We start from the raw sequence: 21,587 nt of genomic DNA on the forward strand, positions 1-21,587 counted from the left end.
ATTGCCAGTCATTATAGGGAATGACTACTACCAGCTGCCCAGCTAAGTTGATACCTGACCTTAATACCACACCACCCCAAACAGGCATGGATAATGGGATTTACAAAACATCACAGAATGGAGGACAATGGCTAGAAGAGCCACATCAAGCAATTCACTGCAATCTCCTCCAGTCAGTTGGCTAAGCAGCTATCTGCCAAATCTCTTGGCATAGCCGAGTGAGTGCCTCCAGCACAGTATCTGTTTGGTGAAACATCCCAGTGGGTATTCTGTCAATTCCTGAAGCCTTATTTTTTGCCATTCCTTCAGTGCAGCTTTGACTTCTTCCTTTAATACCATTGGTTCTTGAAATGGATGATCATCTACCAATTCTTTTTGGTATAGTGACTCTGTGTATTCCATCCATTTTCTTTTGATGTTTCCTGAATCACTCAACACATTGCCCATGGAATCTTTCAATATTGAAATTTGAGGCTTAATTTTTTTTCCTCAGTTCTTTCAGCTTGAGAAATGCTGAGCATGTTCTTCCCTTTGGTTTTCTAACTCCAGGTTTTTGCACATTTCATTATAATAATTGACTTTGTCTTCTTGAGCTGTTCTTTGAAATCTTCTGTTCAGATCTTTTATCCTGTTGATTCTTCCATCCACTTTAGCTACTCTCTGTTCAAGGGCAAGTTTCAGAGTCTCTTCTGACATCCATTTTGGTCTTTTCTTCCTTTCCTGTGTTTTTAAGGACCTTTTACTTTCTTCATGGATAATGTTTTTGATGTCATTCCACAATTAGTCTGGGTTTTGGTCATTGGTGTTCAATGCATCAAATCTATTCTTTTGATTGTCTCTAAATTCAGGAGTGATATAATCAAAGCCATATTTTGGACCTCATGGACTTCTTTTAATTGTCTTCAGTTTCAACTTGTATATGAGCAACTGATGGTCTGTTCAACAGTTAGCTCCTGGGCTTGTTTTGGCTGAAGATAGTTTTCCATTGCCTCTTTCCACAGATGTAGTCAGTCTGATTCTGGTGTACTCTGTCTGGTGAAGTACACCTGTATAGCTGCTGTTTGTGTTGTTGAAAAAAGGTATTTGCAATGAATAAGTCATTGGTCTTGCAGAATTCTATCATGTGATCTCCAGCGTCATTTCTATCACCAAGGCCACATTTTCCAACTACGAGTGATTCTTCTTTGTTTCCAACTTTTGCATTCCAATCACCAGTGATAATTAACACATCTTAATTGGATGTTCAGTCAATTTCAGACTGCAGAACTTGGTAATGATCTTCAATTTCCTCATCTTTGGCTTTGGTGGTTGGTGTGTAAATTTGAATAACAGTAGTATTAACTGGTCTTTCTCATAGGTGTATGGATGTTATCCTATCACTGACAACATTGTATTTCATGATAGATCTTGATACATACTTTGTGATGATGGATGCTATGCCATCCCTTTTCAATTTGTCATTCCCAGCATAGTAAATCGCATGATTGTCTGATTCAACATGGCCAAAATCAGTCCATTTCAGCTCACTAATGCCTAGGATATCAATCTTTATGTGTTTCCATTTCATTTTTGACGACTTCTCATTTTCCTAGATTCTTCAGAACATTCGATGTTCTGATTATTAATGAAAGTAATGATAGCCATGGCATTAATATAACCATGATGTTGATAATGGTATTTCCATAACATTACAGTGCTATTGTTGGTGATTCTTCTATAACTCTGACATTTTGGTGGTTGCATTATTCACATTGTTCTTCTATGTTAATGATGATGGTATTCACATAAATCTGTGATGTTATTGTTAGTACTCATATAACTTATGAAGATGGTGTTGGTATTCACACAACACTGCAATAGTAGTATTCACATTTTGTGGGTGTAGAAACTGGCTCAGAGAAATTTAAAGTTCTGTTAAAAGTTACATGACAATGTATGATGACTCAGTCTAAAATTCAAGTTTTCTGAATAATTCAAATGCACTCTCTGCTCTATCGCACCATAAGGTCTTTTTGCTAAGTTTAAATTTAAAGGCATTGCTTAAAACATAGGTGCTTTCAAACTTCCCCAGAGCTTTAGAATGCAAATATTGTATCTATACCATTCCAATTCTTTATCTATAACTTAATTATGTCCATCCACTTATATACAAATATACATTTTCATGTGTGAATCTGATCAAAATTTTGCTGCAAATGTGGAAGTATAAATTAGAATGCTTAAAAATTTAGGTTAAAAAATGCTGATGGGAGCTTTCTGGAAAATCAAAATAAAACACTTTTGGGAGTAATGTACAGTTTATTCATAGAACCCCAAATATATATATTAGATAACAAATTTAAGTGCTGGTGAAATTATTGTTCACATAGTGTTTTTATTCTTTCCTTAAAATTTATAAACATCCAGAAATGTTGTATGTGATATGATGTTGGGATCTGGGAGTGGTTACATGGTCAAAAACAAACCAAACTCACTGCCATCGAGTTGATCTCACTCATAGTGACCCCTGCTTGGGTTTCCAAGGCAGTATCTCTATGGAAGTAGAGATCTTCCTTCCAAGGAGTGGCTGGTGGGTTTGAACAGCCAGCCTTCTGGTTAGCAGTCACTTGCCGTTGGCACTATGCTACAGGTACATGTTTAAGCAATCATTGAATTATACATTTAAGATTTCTGCATTTTACTGTATGTACTACTAAAAATGTACTTCTAAATATAGTGAAAATATAAGTGGGTTTTACAAAGGTCTGGTATGGGACTATTATAAGCACTAAGGATATATTCTTATGGGTATGAATTCTTGCTTTTATCCAAACAGAATAAAGCCTCACAATAGACTATGGAGTTAAATATAATATGTGAATGACTTATGTAAATGTCTTTGTTTTAGTTATGAACTGGCTTTTTATCTCTATTTATGGTCTTATAATTTACATTTTTCCCCTTGCAGTACTTGGGATGCATTGAAGTTCTACGCTCAATGAGGTCACTTGACTTCAGTACTAGAACACAAATTACCAGGTAAGCCCTCTTCCTGTGATTTTACTTCCAAAAGGAATGCTATTGGAAGTTAATAGCCTAGAAATTTCCAGAAACAAGATACTGGTCCATGAAGTGTTAGTGACTGGTTGGCAGGAGTAGATCAAGACCCCACTGTATGTCAAGACTTTTTGTTTGTCCATGTTTATCATATATGTCTCTTGACATGTGTCCTTGAAGGATCCCTACCCCCTCAAAAAAAAAAAAAATTATAGTCAAGCTGAAGACAACTGAAGATATCTGAGTGTTTGTCTTTGATATTTTTTAATGTACAAAATTGTAATATGAGATTGATACTTTAAAATGTACAGAGCTGTGTTATTTCTATTTAAAAAAAAAAAAAAACTCTAGAATATCCGGAGGGGATTTACAACAGTAGAGACAGAGAAGAAAATACATCAACTTGAGAACATTAATGGGAGTAAGTAACCTAGTAAACAGAACCATTCTTTATGTTGCCAGTGATTTTGAACAAGTTTATATAGTATATACCTGCTAGCAACTAGACTAAACTTTCTGAAGTTCTACATTTAAGAATTGCTTTTACAAATTTTCATAGCCTAGTATAGGCCCTACTAGAGTTTATATCTTTATGCCGATTTCAAGTCATATTGAAGAGAAAAACTAGAAATCAAGGATAGGGTCTGTGAAATAGCTATATTTTAGTGGCCAGTGAGTTTATGTTGCCTCAGCAGTTGTGGAATTGCTTTATCTATGGTCTCAGAAAGTCATCATATTTATCTCATTCAAATAACTCGATTCTATACCCTTTGCTTAGCAAGCTAATATCTAAAGATTAGGGTTTAGAAAGCAATTATTTTTAAGTAATTAGTTGCTATGTTAATGTACACACCTTAATTCTGTATTTTAAGCACGATAATAACTCTTCTTCCTCAATGAAGTAATTCATGATTGAAAAAGTTGATGTTTTTCTTCTTTTTAAATTGACTCAACATGTGTGATGGAAATCTACCACCATTAGGAATCTGTTGACTAAGGGTATGGTTGCACAGGCAATCATTGTAATTACTGTGAATAAGTGTACCTGTAAAATGTTGTAGATGCTGAGCCTGCTTATATACAATCAAAAACAGCATGAGATGTGGTTCCTTGATTTGGAGGATTAAGGTTATCATTTCATGGACATCTCAGTTAATTGGCCTAATAATGCTGTTTAATGCTACTGCTCTACGCACCCCCACACCAGCACCCAGTTGTTGGGTAGTGCTTGAGGTGCTAAAAGCTTACAGTCAGCTATAAAGGCATGATAACTGGTCTCTATTTTGCCTAGAGTAATAGAGGAAGAAAGAGAGTCAGGAATAGGAGGAAGATATGAAATGTGTGGCTAACTGCCTCCATGTACAATTGCCTCCTTTGCTGTGAGACCAGAAAAACTGCATAGTGCCCAGCTACTATTACTGAACATTTTGATTAAAGATTGCATAGAAGAATCTTAATCAAAAGGGTAAAAATGCAGAAGAGAATTTCAAGTTTTCATAGACTTCAGCCTCTCTGGAGCAAAGTGGGCTGGATGAACTCCTGAAATTATTGCTCTGAGATAATCTTTAAAACTTACACCAAAAATATCTTCTGAAGTCTTCTTATGTTCTTCGAAGAATTATCTATATGGAATCAAAGTGACAACAGCAACTCGAAAGATTAGATAGGAACCTTAGAATGCAGTGAGTTTATGTTAATGGAGGAGGAACAACTCAGAAAAGGAAGGTGAGAATGGTTGCACATTTTGAAAACTGTAATCATTTTTACTGATTTTTACATATAGAAACAGTGTATATTTTGCTGTATATATGCTCAATAATAACAACAAAAATAAGAATCCACCCTCACATATTTGTAGAAATTGTTCATGGAAATTGCAATGGTAATTTCAAGAGCTTATTTAAAAGGAAAGTATTTCTGTCTCTTGTGCTGTTGAATCATTCATTCATCCTACCCATGGAAAGGCACCTGCAATACAGCTTTTCTGGAGAGGAGTCTGGGGGAACAGGGAACCTTATGAGGCACACAGTTCATGTTCTTTCATGTGGGTTTTGTTGTTAAAGGAATAACAATCGATTGGGAGAGAATTGTTGACTGTTTCTATTGAAATTTCTTTCTAGATACTAGAAGTTCTGAGATAATTCCATGTTATTTTAATCCTCTTGATGTGTTAATTAAGCATCTACTATGGGCCTGCACTATAGGCTGCTTTGCCAGGCTTCCTGGTTTGGGGAGAAAGACATGGGTAATGACTGTGAGGCCAGCTCTGCTCCTAGAGGAATGGGGTGGGGCAAATGAGTGATTCCAGGTTTCGTTTTGATGAAGATATGACTCTTGGGACTCTTTGTGGGTTGAACCCAAATAGAGTTAATAAAATTCTACATGAGAGTGGTGGATCAGAATGGATGTGTGTGGAGATTTGGATGCTTTTCTCTGATTCTATAACGTTTAGATTCTAGTGAAGGAGAGGCAGCATGATGGGCTGAGTACAGTGTCAGTCTTGCATTCAGGAAAACTTGGGGTGAATTCTGGTGATACCATAATGACCTTGGGCTTTTATTATACTTTCTTAAGATGCCTTCCCTTGTCTCCATGATGTTTTCTGTCTCTTGCCTCATTTTAAATCATGTGACTTGTTTCTTGTTTTATTTAATAGCTTAAGAACACTTGTAGGAAGTGGTTTGACAGATCACTTCAGAAGCAGACCCTTTGCATCCACAAGAATACACAACACATACTGTGGAGCTTTTAATGTTTACGTGGTGACTGAGTATTAAACATGCCTGTGATTAAATTCTACTACCATATTTCACTCTATATATGAAACAACTTCTTGACAGGCTGTAGAGAAATCTAATGTAATTAAGTTATATTTTACAAGTACAAGAAAACTTGTTTCCAAAGGGACCCAGCCGTACCTTTTATAAAATGTATATTTATAAGTAAATTATCCACATATGGAAGCATATCATGCTTGGTAAAGTAGAGAGAGGGTCAGCAAGAAAGAGAAAGACCCACAATGAGATAGATTGACACAGTGGCTGTGGGCTCAAGCATAGCAATGATTATGAGGATGGCACAGTATCACACAGTGTTTCATTCTGATGTTTGTAGGGTTGCTATGAGTTGGAACTGACTGGATGGGACCTAACAACAACAATCAACAACTACTATCTATTCTTTAATTTTAAGTTTAGGCTATACGTTTCTTTTGAAGGCTCCTGAAATCTGTATTCTGGGTCTTTTTGTCAGGGTCAGTTTAGCTTTATGCAGTTCCTGATGTCTGAGTTTAGACTTCCTGTGGTATGTTCAATAGTACTGAATATGGGTTACCAATCTCTTATTAAAAGATAATTTATAAAACTATACAATGAAGTAGCTACTTGATTATGTACTCAGTTGCTGAAGTGGTTGATCAAAGCCTTAACATTACTAACAACTGGGACAGGAGCACTGGTGACATGTTTAAGCTTATCAATGGTTGCTGTGGTGACAAACATAGACCCTAGTAGCCAGACTTCATGGATGTAACAGCCCAGCTCTACTGATCTCTACCTATGCAATCTTGGCTTCAGTTTGCACACCTAGTAAGACAGCTTCATAGCTATTCTTCTGATTCTTGTAAAGAATAAAATAATCACTTCAGGGGAAGACCACTCTATAGAGCCTGGCAAAGAAGGGGTGCTATTTCAGTGTTTGCTCAGTTTCTTTGCAGGAGCTTGGAGTCAGCATGGTGGACACTGGACTCCAGTGTTCAGAAAAGAAGTGTGTCCACAAGCATAGGCCTTTGAGTCAGCTGTAGATCCTGCTGAGAGTGTAGCACAGATGAACCAGAGAGGGGGCTGTCCCAGGCCCTGGCCAGGGCTAAACCTCAGATTTACTCCAGCTCAGTGCTTACAAAACTTTCAGCCAGGAAACACAGTTCTAATCTTCCTTCTAGATACTAATCGCCTGAATTCTTACTCTCCAAAAGGTTTAGAATATGGTTTTAGAATATGATATAATATTCCCAACATTGCACATTGAAATATTAGAGGGTATCCACGAATCCACTGTAGAGAACCTTGACTCTTGCCCAAATATGCCAGACTGGAAACTGCCTCCCAATCTATTCTGCAGACATCACTTGTTAATGTTGTTGTTAGGTGCTGTCAAGTCAGCTCTGACTCATAGTGACCTATGTGCAACAGAATGCAACACTGTCCTGTCTGATCCTCACAATCTATGCTATGCTTGAGCCCATAATTGCAGCCACTGTGTCAATCCATCTTGTTGAGGGTCCTTCACTTTTTCTTGGAGCCTCTACTTTATCAAGCATGATATTATTCTTCAGGGACTGGTCCTTTTTGCAACTTAACCAAAGTACATGAGACAACGTCTGATGATTCTCACTTCTAAGGAGTGTTCTGGCTGTAAATCTTCCAAGAGAGATTTATTGGTTTTTCTGGCAGTCATGGTATTTTCAGTATTCTTCACCAAGAATTCAAATACATCAGCTCTTCTTTGATGTCCCTTATTCATGGTGCACCTTTCACATGCATATGAGATGATTGAAAATACCATGGCTTGAGTTAAACATACCTTAGTTTTCAAAGTGACATCTTTGCTCCTGGAAACTTTTAAAGAGGTCTTTTGTGTCACATTTGCCCAGTGCAATATGTTTTCTTATTTCTTGATTGCTGCTTTGATGGGTGTCGATTGTGGATCCACATAAAATGAAATCTATGACAACTTCAGTCTTTTCTCCATTTATCATGATGTTGCTTACTGGTCCACTTGTAAGGATTTTTTTTTTTTTCTTTATGTTGAGGTGTAATCCATACTGAAGTCTGTAGCCTTTGATCTTCATCAGTAACTACTCAAGTCTTCTTCACTTTCAGCAAGCGAGGTTGTGTCATACACCAATCCTGATGCCATGTTTTTCATACAGTCCTGCTTGTCGAATTATTTTCTCAGCATACAGATTGAATAAGTATGGTGAAAAGATGCAACACTGATGACTACTTTTCCTAATTTTAAATCTTGCAGTATCTTCTTGTTCTGTCTGAACAACTGTATAACAGATTGGCTTGAAAAATAATATCACTGTGGGTACTGCACTCCTTTGCAAAATCACTTCTATGACACCAAATGGTCAACAATTACTGTATAACAAATATGAGAAAGTAAAGGGGGCAGTGGAACCAAATTACTGGAAATGGAACAAACCAAACCAAACCAAACTCACTGCTGTTGAGTTGGACCCGACTCATAGTGACTCCTTGGGTTTCCGAGGCAGTATCATTACAGAAGTAGATTGCCTAACCTTCCTTCCGAGGAGTGGCTGGTGGGTTTGATCCACCAGGTCTGGTTAGCAGTCAGATGCCTTTAAGCACTACGCCACCAGAACTCCAAATATGGAACAAGCAGAATGGAAATAATGAGGATGTTTACACATTGTAAAGAATGTAGCTCCCAAGGCCATTGCACAATTTCTGTAGAAATCGTTGAATAAGAATCTAATCTGCTGTGTAAACTTCCACCAAAAACAGAATCAAGTATTAAAAACAACAACACAATACTCAAGGTTGACAATCTTTACTCTTTGGGCTAAACTATTTCTTAGTTTAAAAGTGATTTCAGAGGATAGTTTCAATGCAAGGTTTGAAGAACAACTCAAAGTCATAGTTGTGGGGACTCTTCCAGTCTCAGTAGGTCTGGTAAGTCAGGATTCTTTAAGAATTTGAGGTTCTGTTCTACATTTTTCTCCCTTTTAATCAGGATTCATCTGCTGTGCCCTGATCAGGACATTCAGTTGTGGAAGCTGGCCACCATCGAGTATTGGTCTCAATGTGGAGGAGGCAGAGATACATGTAGATAATTAGTCCTGTGGTCTAGTTCCTTTTCTGACTCTTAGATTTCCTTCTTTGTCTTTTGTTCCAGATGAACAAAGACCAATGATTGTATCTTAGATGGTTGCTTATACACTTTTAAGACCCCAGACACTACTCATCATACTGGAAGGTAGAACATAAACTTTAAGAAGTATATTATGCCACTTGGCTAGATTGTCCCATGAACTCATGGCCTTAAGCCCCCAAATCAAGAAAACTAATTCCATGAGGTGATTGACTATGCCTAATTAGTATCATCATCTGTAGCTTTTCTCACCTTCCCCTTTTTTTTGGTTGTTGTTATTGTTTCAAAATCATACACAACCTAGCATTTGCCTATTCATTCCCTTTTCTTGTGTATAGCTTATTAACATCAGTTACATTGGTCATACTATGCAAACTACATCCATATTTGGAGCTATCTTTCCCATTTCTATACACAAAAAGTGACTACTACCTAAGAAGTACTTCTTTATCCTCCTCACTCCCCCACTGGTAACCACTAATGAATATTGTTGTTAGGTGCCATTGAATTGGCTCCAATTCATGGCGACTCTGTGTATGACAGAATAAAACGCTGCCTGGTCCTGTGCCAGCCTCACAATCCCTGCTATATGTGAGCCCATCATCACAACCACTGTGTCACTCCATCTCATTGAGGGCCTTCCCCTTTTCCATTGATCCTCCACTTTACCAAGCTTGATATCCTTCTCCAGTGAAGGTCCCTTCTGACAACATGACTGAAGTAAGTGAGACAAAGTCTGGTCATTCTCTCTTCCAAAGAGTATTCTGGATGTACTTCTCCAGGACAGATTTGTTAGTTCTTCTGGCAGTCCATGGTACCTTCAGTATTCTTCACCAACACCACAATTCAAAAGCATCAACTCTTCTTCGATCTTTCTTATTCATTGTCCAGCTTTCACGTGCATGTGAGGCAATTGAAAATATCATGGCTTGGGTTAGTTGCACCTTAGTATTAGTTTCTGTATATTTACCTATTCATGTAATTTCATTAAAGTGAGAATATACAATATTTGTTGGCCACTCACTTTTCTTTATTGGTTAATAGTATTCCATTGACAGTATATATCACATTTTGCTTATCTATTCATTCATTGATGGACACTAAGGTTGTTTCCATCATTTTGCTATTGTGGATAGTGGTACAATGAACATAGATGTGCATATAGTCTGTTCATGTCCCTTCTAGTAGATCCCTAGTGTATATGCCTAGCAATGGAATTGCTAGGTCATATGGCAGCTCTACCTCTAGTTTTTTGGAGGAACTGGCAGATTATTTTCCACAATGGCTGTACTATTTTGCATTACCATCATCTATGGATAAGGATTCCAATTTCTCCACATCCCTACAACATTTATTATTTTTCACGTCTATATTTTTATCTTAGCCATCCTCTCACAGCCATCAAGTCAATCCCGACTCAAAACAACCCCTCCTTGGATTTCTGAGGTGGTATCACTATGGAAGTAGATTGCCCAACCTTCCTTCTGAGGAGTGGCTGATGGGTTTGAACTGCCAGCCTTCTGGTTAGCAATCACATACCTTAGGGACTATACCACCAGAGCTCCCTAGCCATCCTAGTGGGAGTGAAATTGTATCTCATTGTGTTTTGATTAACATATCTCTGTTGGCTAATGGAAAGACCTGTGGTGGCACAGTGGTTAAAGCATTTGGCTGCTAACTGAAAGGTTGGTGTTTCCAACCCACCAGCTATTCCTGGAGAAAAGATAAGACAATCTGCTTCCATAAAGATTTTATAGTCTTGGAAACCCTATGGGGCAGTTCTGCTTTGTCTTATAAGATTACTATGAGTTGAAGTAGACCTGATGGCAGTGGATTTGGTTTGGTTTGGAGGGCTAATGACTTTGAGCATCTTTTCATATGTCTGTTGGTCATTTGAATGTCCTTGGTGAAGTGTCTTTCATGTTCTTTGCTCAGTTTTTTATTTAGTTTTTTTTTATTTTTGTTGTAAGTTGTAGGAGTATGTATATATATACACACACATATATATTAGACCCTTAGTCAGTGATATCATTCCCATAGATTTTTTTCTCTAGTTTGTAGTTTGTCTCTTTATTCATCTGATAAAGTCTTTTGATGAATGTAGGTGTTTAACTTTTATGAGATCCCACTTATCTAATTTGTTTTCTGTTTCTCATGCATTTGTTGTGTTTTATAATCTATCATTGAAAAATATTTGGTCCAAAGCTTTACTTCTATATTTCCTTCCAATAACTCTGTGCTTTTAGATTTAACATTTCCATCCTTGATACATTTTGAATTAGTTTTTGTGTATGGTGTGAGGTATGGATCTTGTTTCATTTTGCTGCATGTGGAAATTGAGTTTTGCCAAGACTTTTTGTTGAAGGGACTGTTCCTTCCCATTTCCATAGGATTTTTGATGGCTGAGTGTTTAGAAGTAGATCACCAGCCTTTTCTTCTAAGGTGGCTCTGGGTGGATGCGATCCTCCAAACTTTTGGTCAGCAGCCTCATATGCTAACCATTTGTGCCACCCAGGGACTTCTACACAAAGTAACTATGGTTTAAAATGCTTGACAGCTACAGCTCCTGTGGCTGGTCTGCCCTGGGCTTTGCCTTGGCCTTCAGAGAGAGGTATCTCTGGATGCTCTGTGTGCTTCCTGGAGAAGTTCTCCCTCTGACTGCACTTATCTCTCACTGAGGGATGGTACAAACCAGTTATTTCCCATAGGAGTGGGCCTTGACACATTACATAGTGAGAATTCCAGGGAGAATATTCTCTCTGTTTGACCACTGAGGTGGCTATGATTCCCCTGCTGTTTGTGTCCCATGGGGGATGTTAATCCTCTTGCTTCTTACACTCTATTGAGCCACTCTCAAAGTACAACTGGTCATTTGGCACAGCCTAGCATTACCTTCTTTCCTTTATACTTTGATTTTCTCACTTGCTTGTTTTTATTTTACTTATAGTATTTTAATTTATTTACCTTTAGAAGATACTTTAAATCATAACATGGAAAGCTATAAATACATTCACAATTAAGCCCACAGCACTCAATGAGGTGGTCCTTCCCCAACAATAAATGCAAACATTAAGTGTGTATTTTTGGTTCTAAATGATTCCAGCTGACTTCCTGCATGGCTAGGATTAATCAGATAACTGACAAGTTTCCCTTCCACTTGGTTTCATGGATGTATGGACTTAGCCTGCATGGTTTTGCTGCAGTTCTAGGATGAGTGGCAAATAGAGTGGCCAACAGAAAGACTGTTCTTTTAAATTGTAGGCCATGAAAAATTGATTTGTTTTACTTTTTTTGTTTTCCCTGTTTTAATAGTTGTAGTTTGAAGAGTTTGTCTTGGAGTTTATTTGGCCCCAACATAAACATGCGACCTGCCAGCACTTACCAAAGAGGGAGCTCAGCTTCCTGGTGTTTCATTTTGCACACATTAGTGTGAAGATTCTGTTTCAGAACTGGAGGTTTTTTTTTTTTTTTTTTTTTTTTTTTAATTCTCAAAGGACATGCACAGAATCACTTTAGTTTGAAAGCCCAAATCAAAGGCTATAGGGAGGTATTTCCATTTTGTTCTTATTCAGTGATTTGATTGGCTTTGCGAGGCTTTTATTATTGCCATTATTACTGTGTGTTGAAGTTTAGGATACTGTAAGCTGGTAGCAGTCTTCTCAAATTATTAAAGCAATGAGATGAAGTATAAATGAACACACAAATAAGTAATCAGCTAGCCTGTGCGATGAATCTTTTCTTACATTAGGAAATAGATGTGTGACCATGGGGTATTTATCTAAAAGTGCTCAGCAGCCAGAAATTACAGGGCTTTTTGAACAGCATAGCAAGCAAATCATCTCAAGAAAAAGCAGAGTCCCCAGACATATAGTTTTCTGAATTTGTGTTTGTGGTATCTGTGGAGATTCCAGCCTGGCTTGCTGGGAGCGTCTCCTCACTGGCTCTGTGCATGGAGCAGTTCTTCTTCAACCTGAAAGAAGGCAGGTGGGACAGGACCTCAGCACAGCTTCACAACTCTGTCCACCCTCTCTTCTCAGAGCGTGACTGACCAGGCTTGATTAAGCTCAGTTCTCAGGTCACCTCCGGCTTCAGACATTCTATAAATATTCTCCAAAAAACAAAAGTCCAAGGTAAAAATTTTCACATGTTCTTTCAGCTCCATTGATCCCTGAATGTCCATATCTGTGTGCATTCCATGATGATTTGGGCTACATTGAATCTTGTGTGCCTAACAGCCTTACAGGGACTCTACACAGTGGGGTTTCCTGGAAAAGGAGGTAGCCAGGGTACTTGCTGGGCACTGTTATATAATGGGGGGACTGTCTCCACTCACTCCACATCCAATGTGATCCCTTCACCATCTTGCCTTAAACATCTCTGTGTTGCATGGACATTTAATAACAAGTACATTTGGAGATGGACACAATTTATGTTATGCCACTTTAAGAAAGGCCACATTTACTAACAAAATTTTTGTGTTGTTTCTAGAAGCTCTCCTGTTCTCAGGGCTCAGTTGTGAGAAAATGCATGGAGAAGATGAACATAGAGGAAGAAAGCCAGGTAAGGGGTTTGCTCCCTACCTCTCAGCGAACCTTTGGGAGACCCAGGGAATGAGTTAAAGGTTCAATTGCACTACCCTGGCCAGTTGAGTGACTGAAATATCCAAGATAGTGATTGTCTAAATATCCTTTGCTCAGCTTTTGTGGTGAAATGCATTCTACATGCCATCCTAAATGGACAGGAGCATTCTGTGTCTGCTTTATATGAATGAAGGGTATAAGGTGATTATGTTGATTTCTCACTTTGTAAACACAGAGGAAGTATTTCTGAGAGGAAACACAAAATAAAACAGAACCTTCAACTAATTGTTGCCAAGTGAATCTGGCTCAGGCCATCCACTGTGTGATAGAGTAGAACTGTGCTCCAAAGCATTTTAAGCAGTTGATTTTTCAGAGTAGATTGCTAGGCTTTTCTTCTGAGATGTCTCTGGGTGGAATTGAACCTCCAACCTTTCAGTTAGTATCTGAGTGCTTGTGCCACCCAAAGATTCTAGAAGGCCACTGCATAAATGAATGTTAAGATGTATACTTGTGGAATTGTATAACAAACAGAGCTGACTTTTGCTCATGGACATCCTCGGTGTTCCAGAGAGATGGTCTTTACAATTACATTATGATTATATATTCTAGAATGCATTTTTCACTATAAAATAAACATCTCTACTATTGATTTCAGATGAGTGTGCCAGGAAAAGGAGCAAATCTGTAAGATTGTCTCCTGAGGAGGTTGAACCTCAGAATTAGAAAGGAGTGCACAGAGTGTGAATAATTCCCCTTCCCTCCCCATCCATCATATATTTGAGTAGCACAGAGCCACAGTTGGAAGGAATGACTAGCTTTTTATTTCAGCCATCCTGGCTCCTTCTAAACTTACTTTTCTAAAGACATTTTGTGAGGCTGTGCCTCTTACAGCCCTGTGCTCCAGAGGGGTGAGGCCTGGCAGGGAGGGACATAGTGTTTTCTCAGTTTAGAATTCTTTTTGAAAACACCAGCTTGCCTGCATGCATAGGCAGCCTGGTTCTGGGAATAAAACAAGCTGAGTCCTTAAGCCTCATTTATTGATTGTTACTTGGGTTTTAATATTAGCTAGAATCATTTGGTACCCTGTGTTCCCTTCATCTGCATGCTTGACCATGCTAGACACAGGGATGGCCAGTTGATAAGTCCCAAGAGGCCTATGACTCAGGAGAGAGGTCCAGAGCCATAAGTCAATGGGACATGCATGAGAGTGCAGGTTATGTGAACAATACTGCAGAAACACAGGGAAAGAGACTGGGTTGGCCTACACAAGCCAGGAAAGACTAGCTTACAGAGGGATAATTGAAGCCTGGATTTCTCCTGGGTGATGCAAATGGTTAGTGCCACTAGCTGAAAAGTGAGAGATTATAGGTTCAAGTCCACACATAGGCACCTCAGAAGAAAGACCTGGTAGTCTACTTCTGAAAAATCAACCACTGAAAACGCCACGGATCACAGCTCTACTCTGACAAGCATGAGGTTGATGCGATAGTACTGGTTCTGCTTTGATTATATGGTGGACTCAAAGGAAGCATAAGACTGATGCAATTGCGTTTTCTTGGGGTGAGTTCTAAAGCCACACTGTTAGGGTAAATGGAATGTAGCCAGAGTTACTCTTCAATATCCCTTAACTTGCCCCATCCTGGGGTCCTGTCTGTGCAACTTGGTGCAGCAATTCTAACAAGTACCAAAAACTGAGAGCCTGAGCCAGACATGGTAAAGGGACACAAAGCCAGTCTGCATCTATCCTCTGGATGTTGAGCTGGGTGGGCTGCCTTTGGGCCCACACAGAAGCCCCTAATGGGGACTTATGTTTTCTTTTTTCTGCAGGATTCACTCTGCTCTGATTTAATGCTCAATCTCTGTAACCTTAATACATGTTAATTGGTTTATTTACTTTTGCAAGGATTAAATGAGATATTATATGTTGAAACATGTGGTATGGGTTTTGGCCCAGGGCAAATACCAGATAACCTCTTCCTTGATCAGATTTGTACATACACAGGACTTAATTTGCATTCCCTGCAGAGCATACCCTGAGAGAAGGATGTCAGGAGGTTGTTGTTGTTGTTAGTTGCTGTTGAGTTGGCTTTGACTCATGGTGACCCCATGTACACAGAACAACATATTGCCTGATCCTCCATTATCTTCAAAATTGTTGGTTTGCTTGAGTTCATTGTTGTGGCCACTATATATTTGGAGTGCCTTCCAATCTAGAGTGTTCATCTTCCAGCATTGTCTTGAACAATATTGTGTTGAGATCCATAGAGCTGACTAATTTTCAAAAGTGGATTGCCAGGTCTTTCTTCCTAGTCTGTCTTAGTCAGGTTGTTCATTGTTGTTGTTGTGTGCCGTTGAGTTGGACTCGACTCATAGCGACCCCTCCTTGGGTTGCTGAGGCAGTATCACTACGGAAGTAGATTGCCCAACCTTCCTTCCGAGGAGTGGCTGGTGGGTTTGAACTGCCAGCCTTCTGGTTAGCAGTCAAGTGCCTTAAGCACTATGCTACCAGAGCTCCTGTCTTAGTCAGGAAGCTCTGCTAAAATCTGCTGAGCATCATAGCAACATGTACACCTCTCCTGACAGACAGGTGGTGGCTGTGTATGAGGTGCTTTGGCTGTGAATCAAACCTGGATCTCCTGTATAACAAAAACTAAACCAAACTTACTGCCATTGAGTGAATTCTGGCTCATAGGGACTCCCACTGGGTTTCCAAAGCTGTAAGTATTTCCAGAAGCAGACTGCCTCATCCTTTTTCCACAGAGTGGCTGGTGGGTTTGAACTGCCGACCCTCTGGTTAGCAGCCAAATGCCTTAAGCACTATTTCACCAGAGCTCCTTTTGAGTCTCCTGCATGGAAAGAAAGAATTCTACCACTGAACCTCCACTTTCTCACTCATGATAAAATCATTCACTGTTGAGTCGATTTTGACTCAAACCCATGTGTGTTAGAGTCAAAATGTGCTCCATACGATTTTCAATGGCTGTAATCATTTGGAAGTAGATTGCCAGGGCTTTCTTTCAAGGCACTGCTGGGTAAATTTGAATCATCATCCTCTTGGTTATTAGTCAAATGCTTAACTGTTTGTACCACCTAGGGATTCTGACCACCGTGATAGCAGAGCCCTATTTACGTGGGTTGAGTTTCCATAGTCAAGTAGGGTAGTAAAGGGATCCTTAGGTACCAACCCAGCACTGCCACATACCAGAGAAGAGCATTTTGCCAACTTCATTAATTCTTGCTAGTGCTGAGTTCTTCGGCTTTAGGATAGGAATGTAGCTTTCTACATTGCAGGCTTGTTGAGAGGCTTAGAAATGACACCTGCAAAGTGCTTGAGGCTGCACTTGGCACAAAGTGGGTGTTCAATAAATCTGTATAAGGTTGCTATCGTAAATTTAATTTTGCTTCTCACCCTTTATAAACTTATTTGTATAATAATACTAATTATTATTTGATATAATTTATTATCAGTATGAACCTATTCAACCCAGTATATTTTTTACAACTGAAAAGACTGGGTTGATACAACCAATTGAAACTACTGATGATTATAACTATTGGGCAATGTGACATTGCTTTTCACTTAAGTCAATATTTCTAGTATTTTAATTCTGTGTTTCTGCTTTGCTAATTGCTAACATAACAACAAGAGGTAATAACACTAGTGCCGAATCAAATCCTTCCTATGTTCCAGGCACTGTGCTAACCATGTTATCCATTCTTTCAGCAAATGTTTATTGAGCACATAACATCAATCATTATTGTAGATAATGGGACAAAAACATTGAATAAGAGTTTATCTTCTGTTGTGGGGAGTGAGAGAAAATAAATATACAAATATCTACATAAATAAGATATTAAGATGAAACTATTTGAACTTGCCTTTTTGTGTGTGTGTGGATGAAAATGATCAAATGTCAGCAATTTCCTACAGTTCAACAGAATGATTTCAGACAGTGATGTAAATATGTGTAATCTTTCCTCACTAAGTAACTCCATGAGGCAGGTTGGGCCCTTCTAGATGAGGAAATCAAAGATCAGAAATTTATACAAATTTTCCAAGATCATACTGCTAGCACAGTGTGTGTGAAAGAGTGGGAAAGTTGATATTTGACTGAGTCTATATTCATAACTCAACTGAATACTCATATTCTTGACTGGAATCTATACTCATAACTACTCATCATACTGCTGCTCCTTGAGTAAATAGTTTACATCCTTTAGAAAGTCATATTGATTACTCCAGGAATTGCCATGGGCAGGTAGACATCTTTGGAAGATAGGAGTTACCCATCAATTAGAAAGCTGTCAAAAGCATTTCCTGATCACTTAGTGGGATGATGGTTTTGAGCATATGCAAAGAATGAATGTGATGTTGCCCCTGTAAGCAAGACTTCTGTGATCCTGAGGGATGAATGAGGTAAACACACTTAAGGAGAAGTGTCCATTGTGGGAGGGGTAATGTGGTCTTCATGGAGAGTGTGGGACTGCCATTTTCCTGACTTTGTTTACCCTGGGAATTGCAGCTATCCTCAGAAAAAATGTCCATGCTGAGCTTCAGTAACTTTTAGTTGAATTTCACAACTTAGTTGAAGGAAATATAATAAAATAAAAGTCAAGATGAAAAAAGATTTAGTATGAATAATTTATAGAAAGGATGAGACTTTGTTGTTGTTGTTGTTATGTGCCGTTGAGTCGGCCCCGACTCATAGCGACCCCTCCTTGGGTTTCCGAAGCAGTATCACTACGAAAGTAGGATTGCCCAACCTTCCTTCCGAGGAGTGGCTGGTGGGTTTGAACCACCAGCCTTCTGGTTAGCAGTCAAGTGCTTTAGCCACTATGCTACCAGGATGAGACTTTAGCTACCTCAAATAAGTTGAAGAAGAATAAGATGGGATAGGATGGGAAAAACAGGGTGAGATGTTGTGTAAAGGGGTGAGACTTGTGAATGGCAACAATAGATAAGAGGTGTAATGGAGGGCACAAATGGGATGGGGTGGAGTGAGGTAGGAGAGAAGTGGGATGAGATGAGATGCACTGGGGTAAGGTAGATGAACTGGGTTTGGTGGAAATGAGGAGTGTTCTGGTTATGTAGTGCTGCTGTGACAGGAATAGACCACAAATTTGATGGCTTTACCAAACAGGAGTTTATTTTCTTACATTTGGAGGCTTAAGTCTGAGTTCAAAGTGCCAGGCTTTAGGGGCTGGCTGAAAGCCCCTCAACCTTGGGATTCAGCTCTGCCTCCTGCTCTCAGCCCACTGAAGCTAGAGGCTTCCCTTCACTCAGCTGCTAGCTGCTGAGACTGACAAGCCCAAGGTTGACAAGTAAAAAGGCACAGTCCCGATGTTACCAAACCACATGGCAGGCCATTAATTCAAGTCCATTGAAAGTTCCAAGGTCAGCAGAGCATGGCAGTTTGCTGAACAATGACACAGTTACATGCAGGGTTCAAGCGTGCCATAAGCTAGAGACCATTCCCCAGGGGTTTTCCTTATATACAGGAAGCAGACCACATCCCTAAGGCAGCTACTCAGCTGCTCACAGTAGTTTCCACCATGGAGTTGATTACTAGTCTCACCACGGGGAATACTACCACCAGCTGCCCAGCCAGTCAACCAGGCCCAGCCAAGTTGACAAACATAACTAGCACAAGAGATTCCCTCTTTCTCTTCAAGAAGTCCAGGGTAGATCTACTCTCCTTTTCTCACCTTCAACATTTGAGTAAGCCAGTCTGGCTCTTATTTCCTAGCCCCACCCCCCCCAACTGAATAATACAGACATCATCCTCTTTCCTTATTTCTCCCATTTATTATAAGCAGATTAACAATCTATGTCAGGATGACTTGATAATTATAATTTTCTTACAAGACAGTCATGAAGTTCAAGTGGAAGCTATGGAGCTATTTCCACCAGTGACAACATTTATTGCCTAAAGGCAAGAAAGTGTCCAAGTTTGAGAAGTGTCTTTGAGAACCATGATGGGAGATCTTCCCAGTGACAGTTTCCTGACATGAGTTCGAAAAGCTAGTTGTCTGCACAAGTGACCCATGATCTGGCAAGATTTGTGATAAGAAGACACTTGGGTGCTGTCAAGATGCAGACAAAGGAATTTAAGACAGGTTGAGGAAGGAGGTAGGCAAAGAGTGAGCCCTACTTCACCAGGTCTATGAGATTTAGCAGAACAAATAGAGAACTTTGCCAACTCTCTTGTGCAAAATCTCAAAATTTATTTATTTATTAATTAATTCAGCCACTAAGTTGATTGTCTCCTAGTGGAATGATGTTCTCCCTTGAAGATTCTGCTTCAGTGGGATAAGGTGGCATAAGGCTTGGGTGAATAAAAAAACAAACAAAAAAAACAAACCCACTGCCATAGAGTTGATTCCAATTCATAGTGACCCCCATTTTCCAAGGTGGTAAATATTTACAGAAGTGGATTGCCCATACTTTCTTCCATGGAGTGGCTCATGGGTTTTAACCACCAACCTTCAGATTAGCAGTCAGATGCCTTAGTCACTGTGCTACCAGGCTTGGGTACTTGGGTTTATTTATTTATTTATTTTCAGTTTTCAAGGTGAGCCTGCTACAAATCTGGATAATGACACAATGACAAAAAGGAGCAGAAGATTTTTATCTTTTCCCTACCATATCACACCAGAAGAAAAGAACTTCTCACCTTAACTTGTACTTTACTGTAACATGAATTCCTTAAAGAAATCTAGTGGGCTGTTCATGGAGGTAAACAGTGATGACTTGTGTTCTATTGGCTTTCTGAGGGAGAGAGTCCCCCAAGATTTGATATACATATAGAGATTATCTTAATTTCTAGAGTGGTAGTTTTCAAATTTGGACGTGTATCAGAATCTTCTGGAGGGCTTGGTAAAGTAAGCGTACATTGCTGGGCTCAACTCTAGTGATTCAGTAGGTCTGGAGTGTTGTTGTTGTTGCTATTAGGTGTCATAAAGTTGACTCCAACTCATAGTGACTCTATGTACAACAGAATGAAACATTGCCCTGTCCTGTGGCAGCCTCACAATCTTTGCTATACCTGAGCCCATCATTACAGCCACAGTGTCAATCCATCTCATTGAGGGCCTTCCTTTTTTGTTGACTCTCCATTTTACTAAGCAAAATATCTTTCTCCAGGGAATGGTCTCTTCTGACAACATGACCAATGTAGGTGAGATGAAGTCTGGCCATTCTGGCTTCCAAGAGCATTCGGCTAAACTTCTTCCAGGACAGATTTGTTAGTTATTCTGGTAGTCCATGGGACTTTCAGTATTCTTTGCCAACATCACAACTCAAAAACATCAACTTTCCTTTGGTCTTCCTTATTCGTTGTCCAGCTTTCATAGCCATATTGGGTGATTGAGAAAAAACATGGCTTAGGTTAGGTGCACCTTCGTCTTCAAAGAGACATCTTTGGTCTTCAGCATTTTAAAAGGTCTTTTGCAGCAAATTTTCCCAGTGGAAAATGTCTGATTTCTTGACTGTTGCTTCCATGGGTGTTGATTGTCAAACAAGGAAATATGTAATCTTTGACAACTTCGATCTTTTCTCCATTTATTGTGATGCTGCTTATTGGTCCAGTTGTGAGGATTTTCATTTTGTTTATGTTGAGATGTAATCCATACTGGAGACTGGTGTCTTCAACCTTTATCAATAAGTGTTTCAAGCCATCTTCACTTTCTGCAAGCAAAGTTGTGTTGTCTGCATATTGGAGGTTGTAATGAGTGTTACTCCAATCCTGATGCCATGTTCTTCTTCATATAGTCCAGCTTCTTGGATTATTTGCTCATCAAACAAATTGAATAAGTATGGTGAAAGGGTAACCCTGACATACTCCCTTCCTGATTTTAAAGCATTCACTATGCCCTTGTTTTGTTTGAACAATAGTCTCTTGGTCTATGTACAGTTTCCTCATGAGCACAATTAGGTGTTCTGGAATTCCCATTCTTCTCAATGATCCACACAATCGAATGCTTTTGCATAGTCAATAAAACACAACTAAACATCTTTCTGGTGTTCTTTGCTTTCAGCCAAGATCCATCTGATATCAGCAATGATGTCCCTCA

The 21,587-nt window shown here is 39.2% G+C and overlaps 1 protein-coding gene across 1 annotated transcript in view; it reads left to right on the forward strand.

Annotated features, from left to right (window-relative positions):
• The window catches only part of SHC3 (SHC adaptor protein 3), a 623,780-nt gene that overhangs the window by 172,352 nt on the left and 429,841 nt on the right, over positions 1 to 21,587 (forward strand). The window contains exon 2 of the mRNA XM_007946331.1: positions 2,948 to 3,018. Coding sequence (XP_007944522.1) covers positions 2,948 to 3,018 — 71 coding nt within the window. The remainder of the gene's footprint in view (positions 1 to 2,947; positions 3,019 to 21,587) is intronic.

This window comes from Orycteropus afer, unplaced genomic scaffold (assembly GCF_000298275.1).
Source record: "Orycteropus afer afer isolate SDZICR_OR568_19922 unplaced genomic scaffold, OryAfe1.0 scaffold00156, whole genome shotgun sequence".
Lineage (NCBI taxonomy): Eukaryota > Metazoa > Chordata > Mammalia > Tubulidentata > Orycteropodidae > Orycteropus > Orycteropus afer.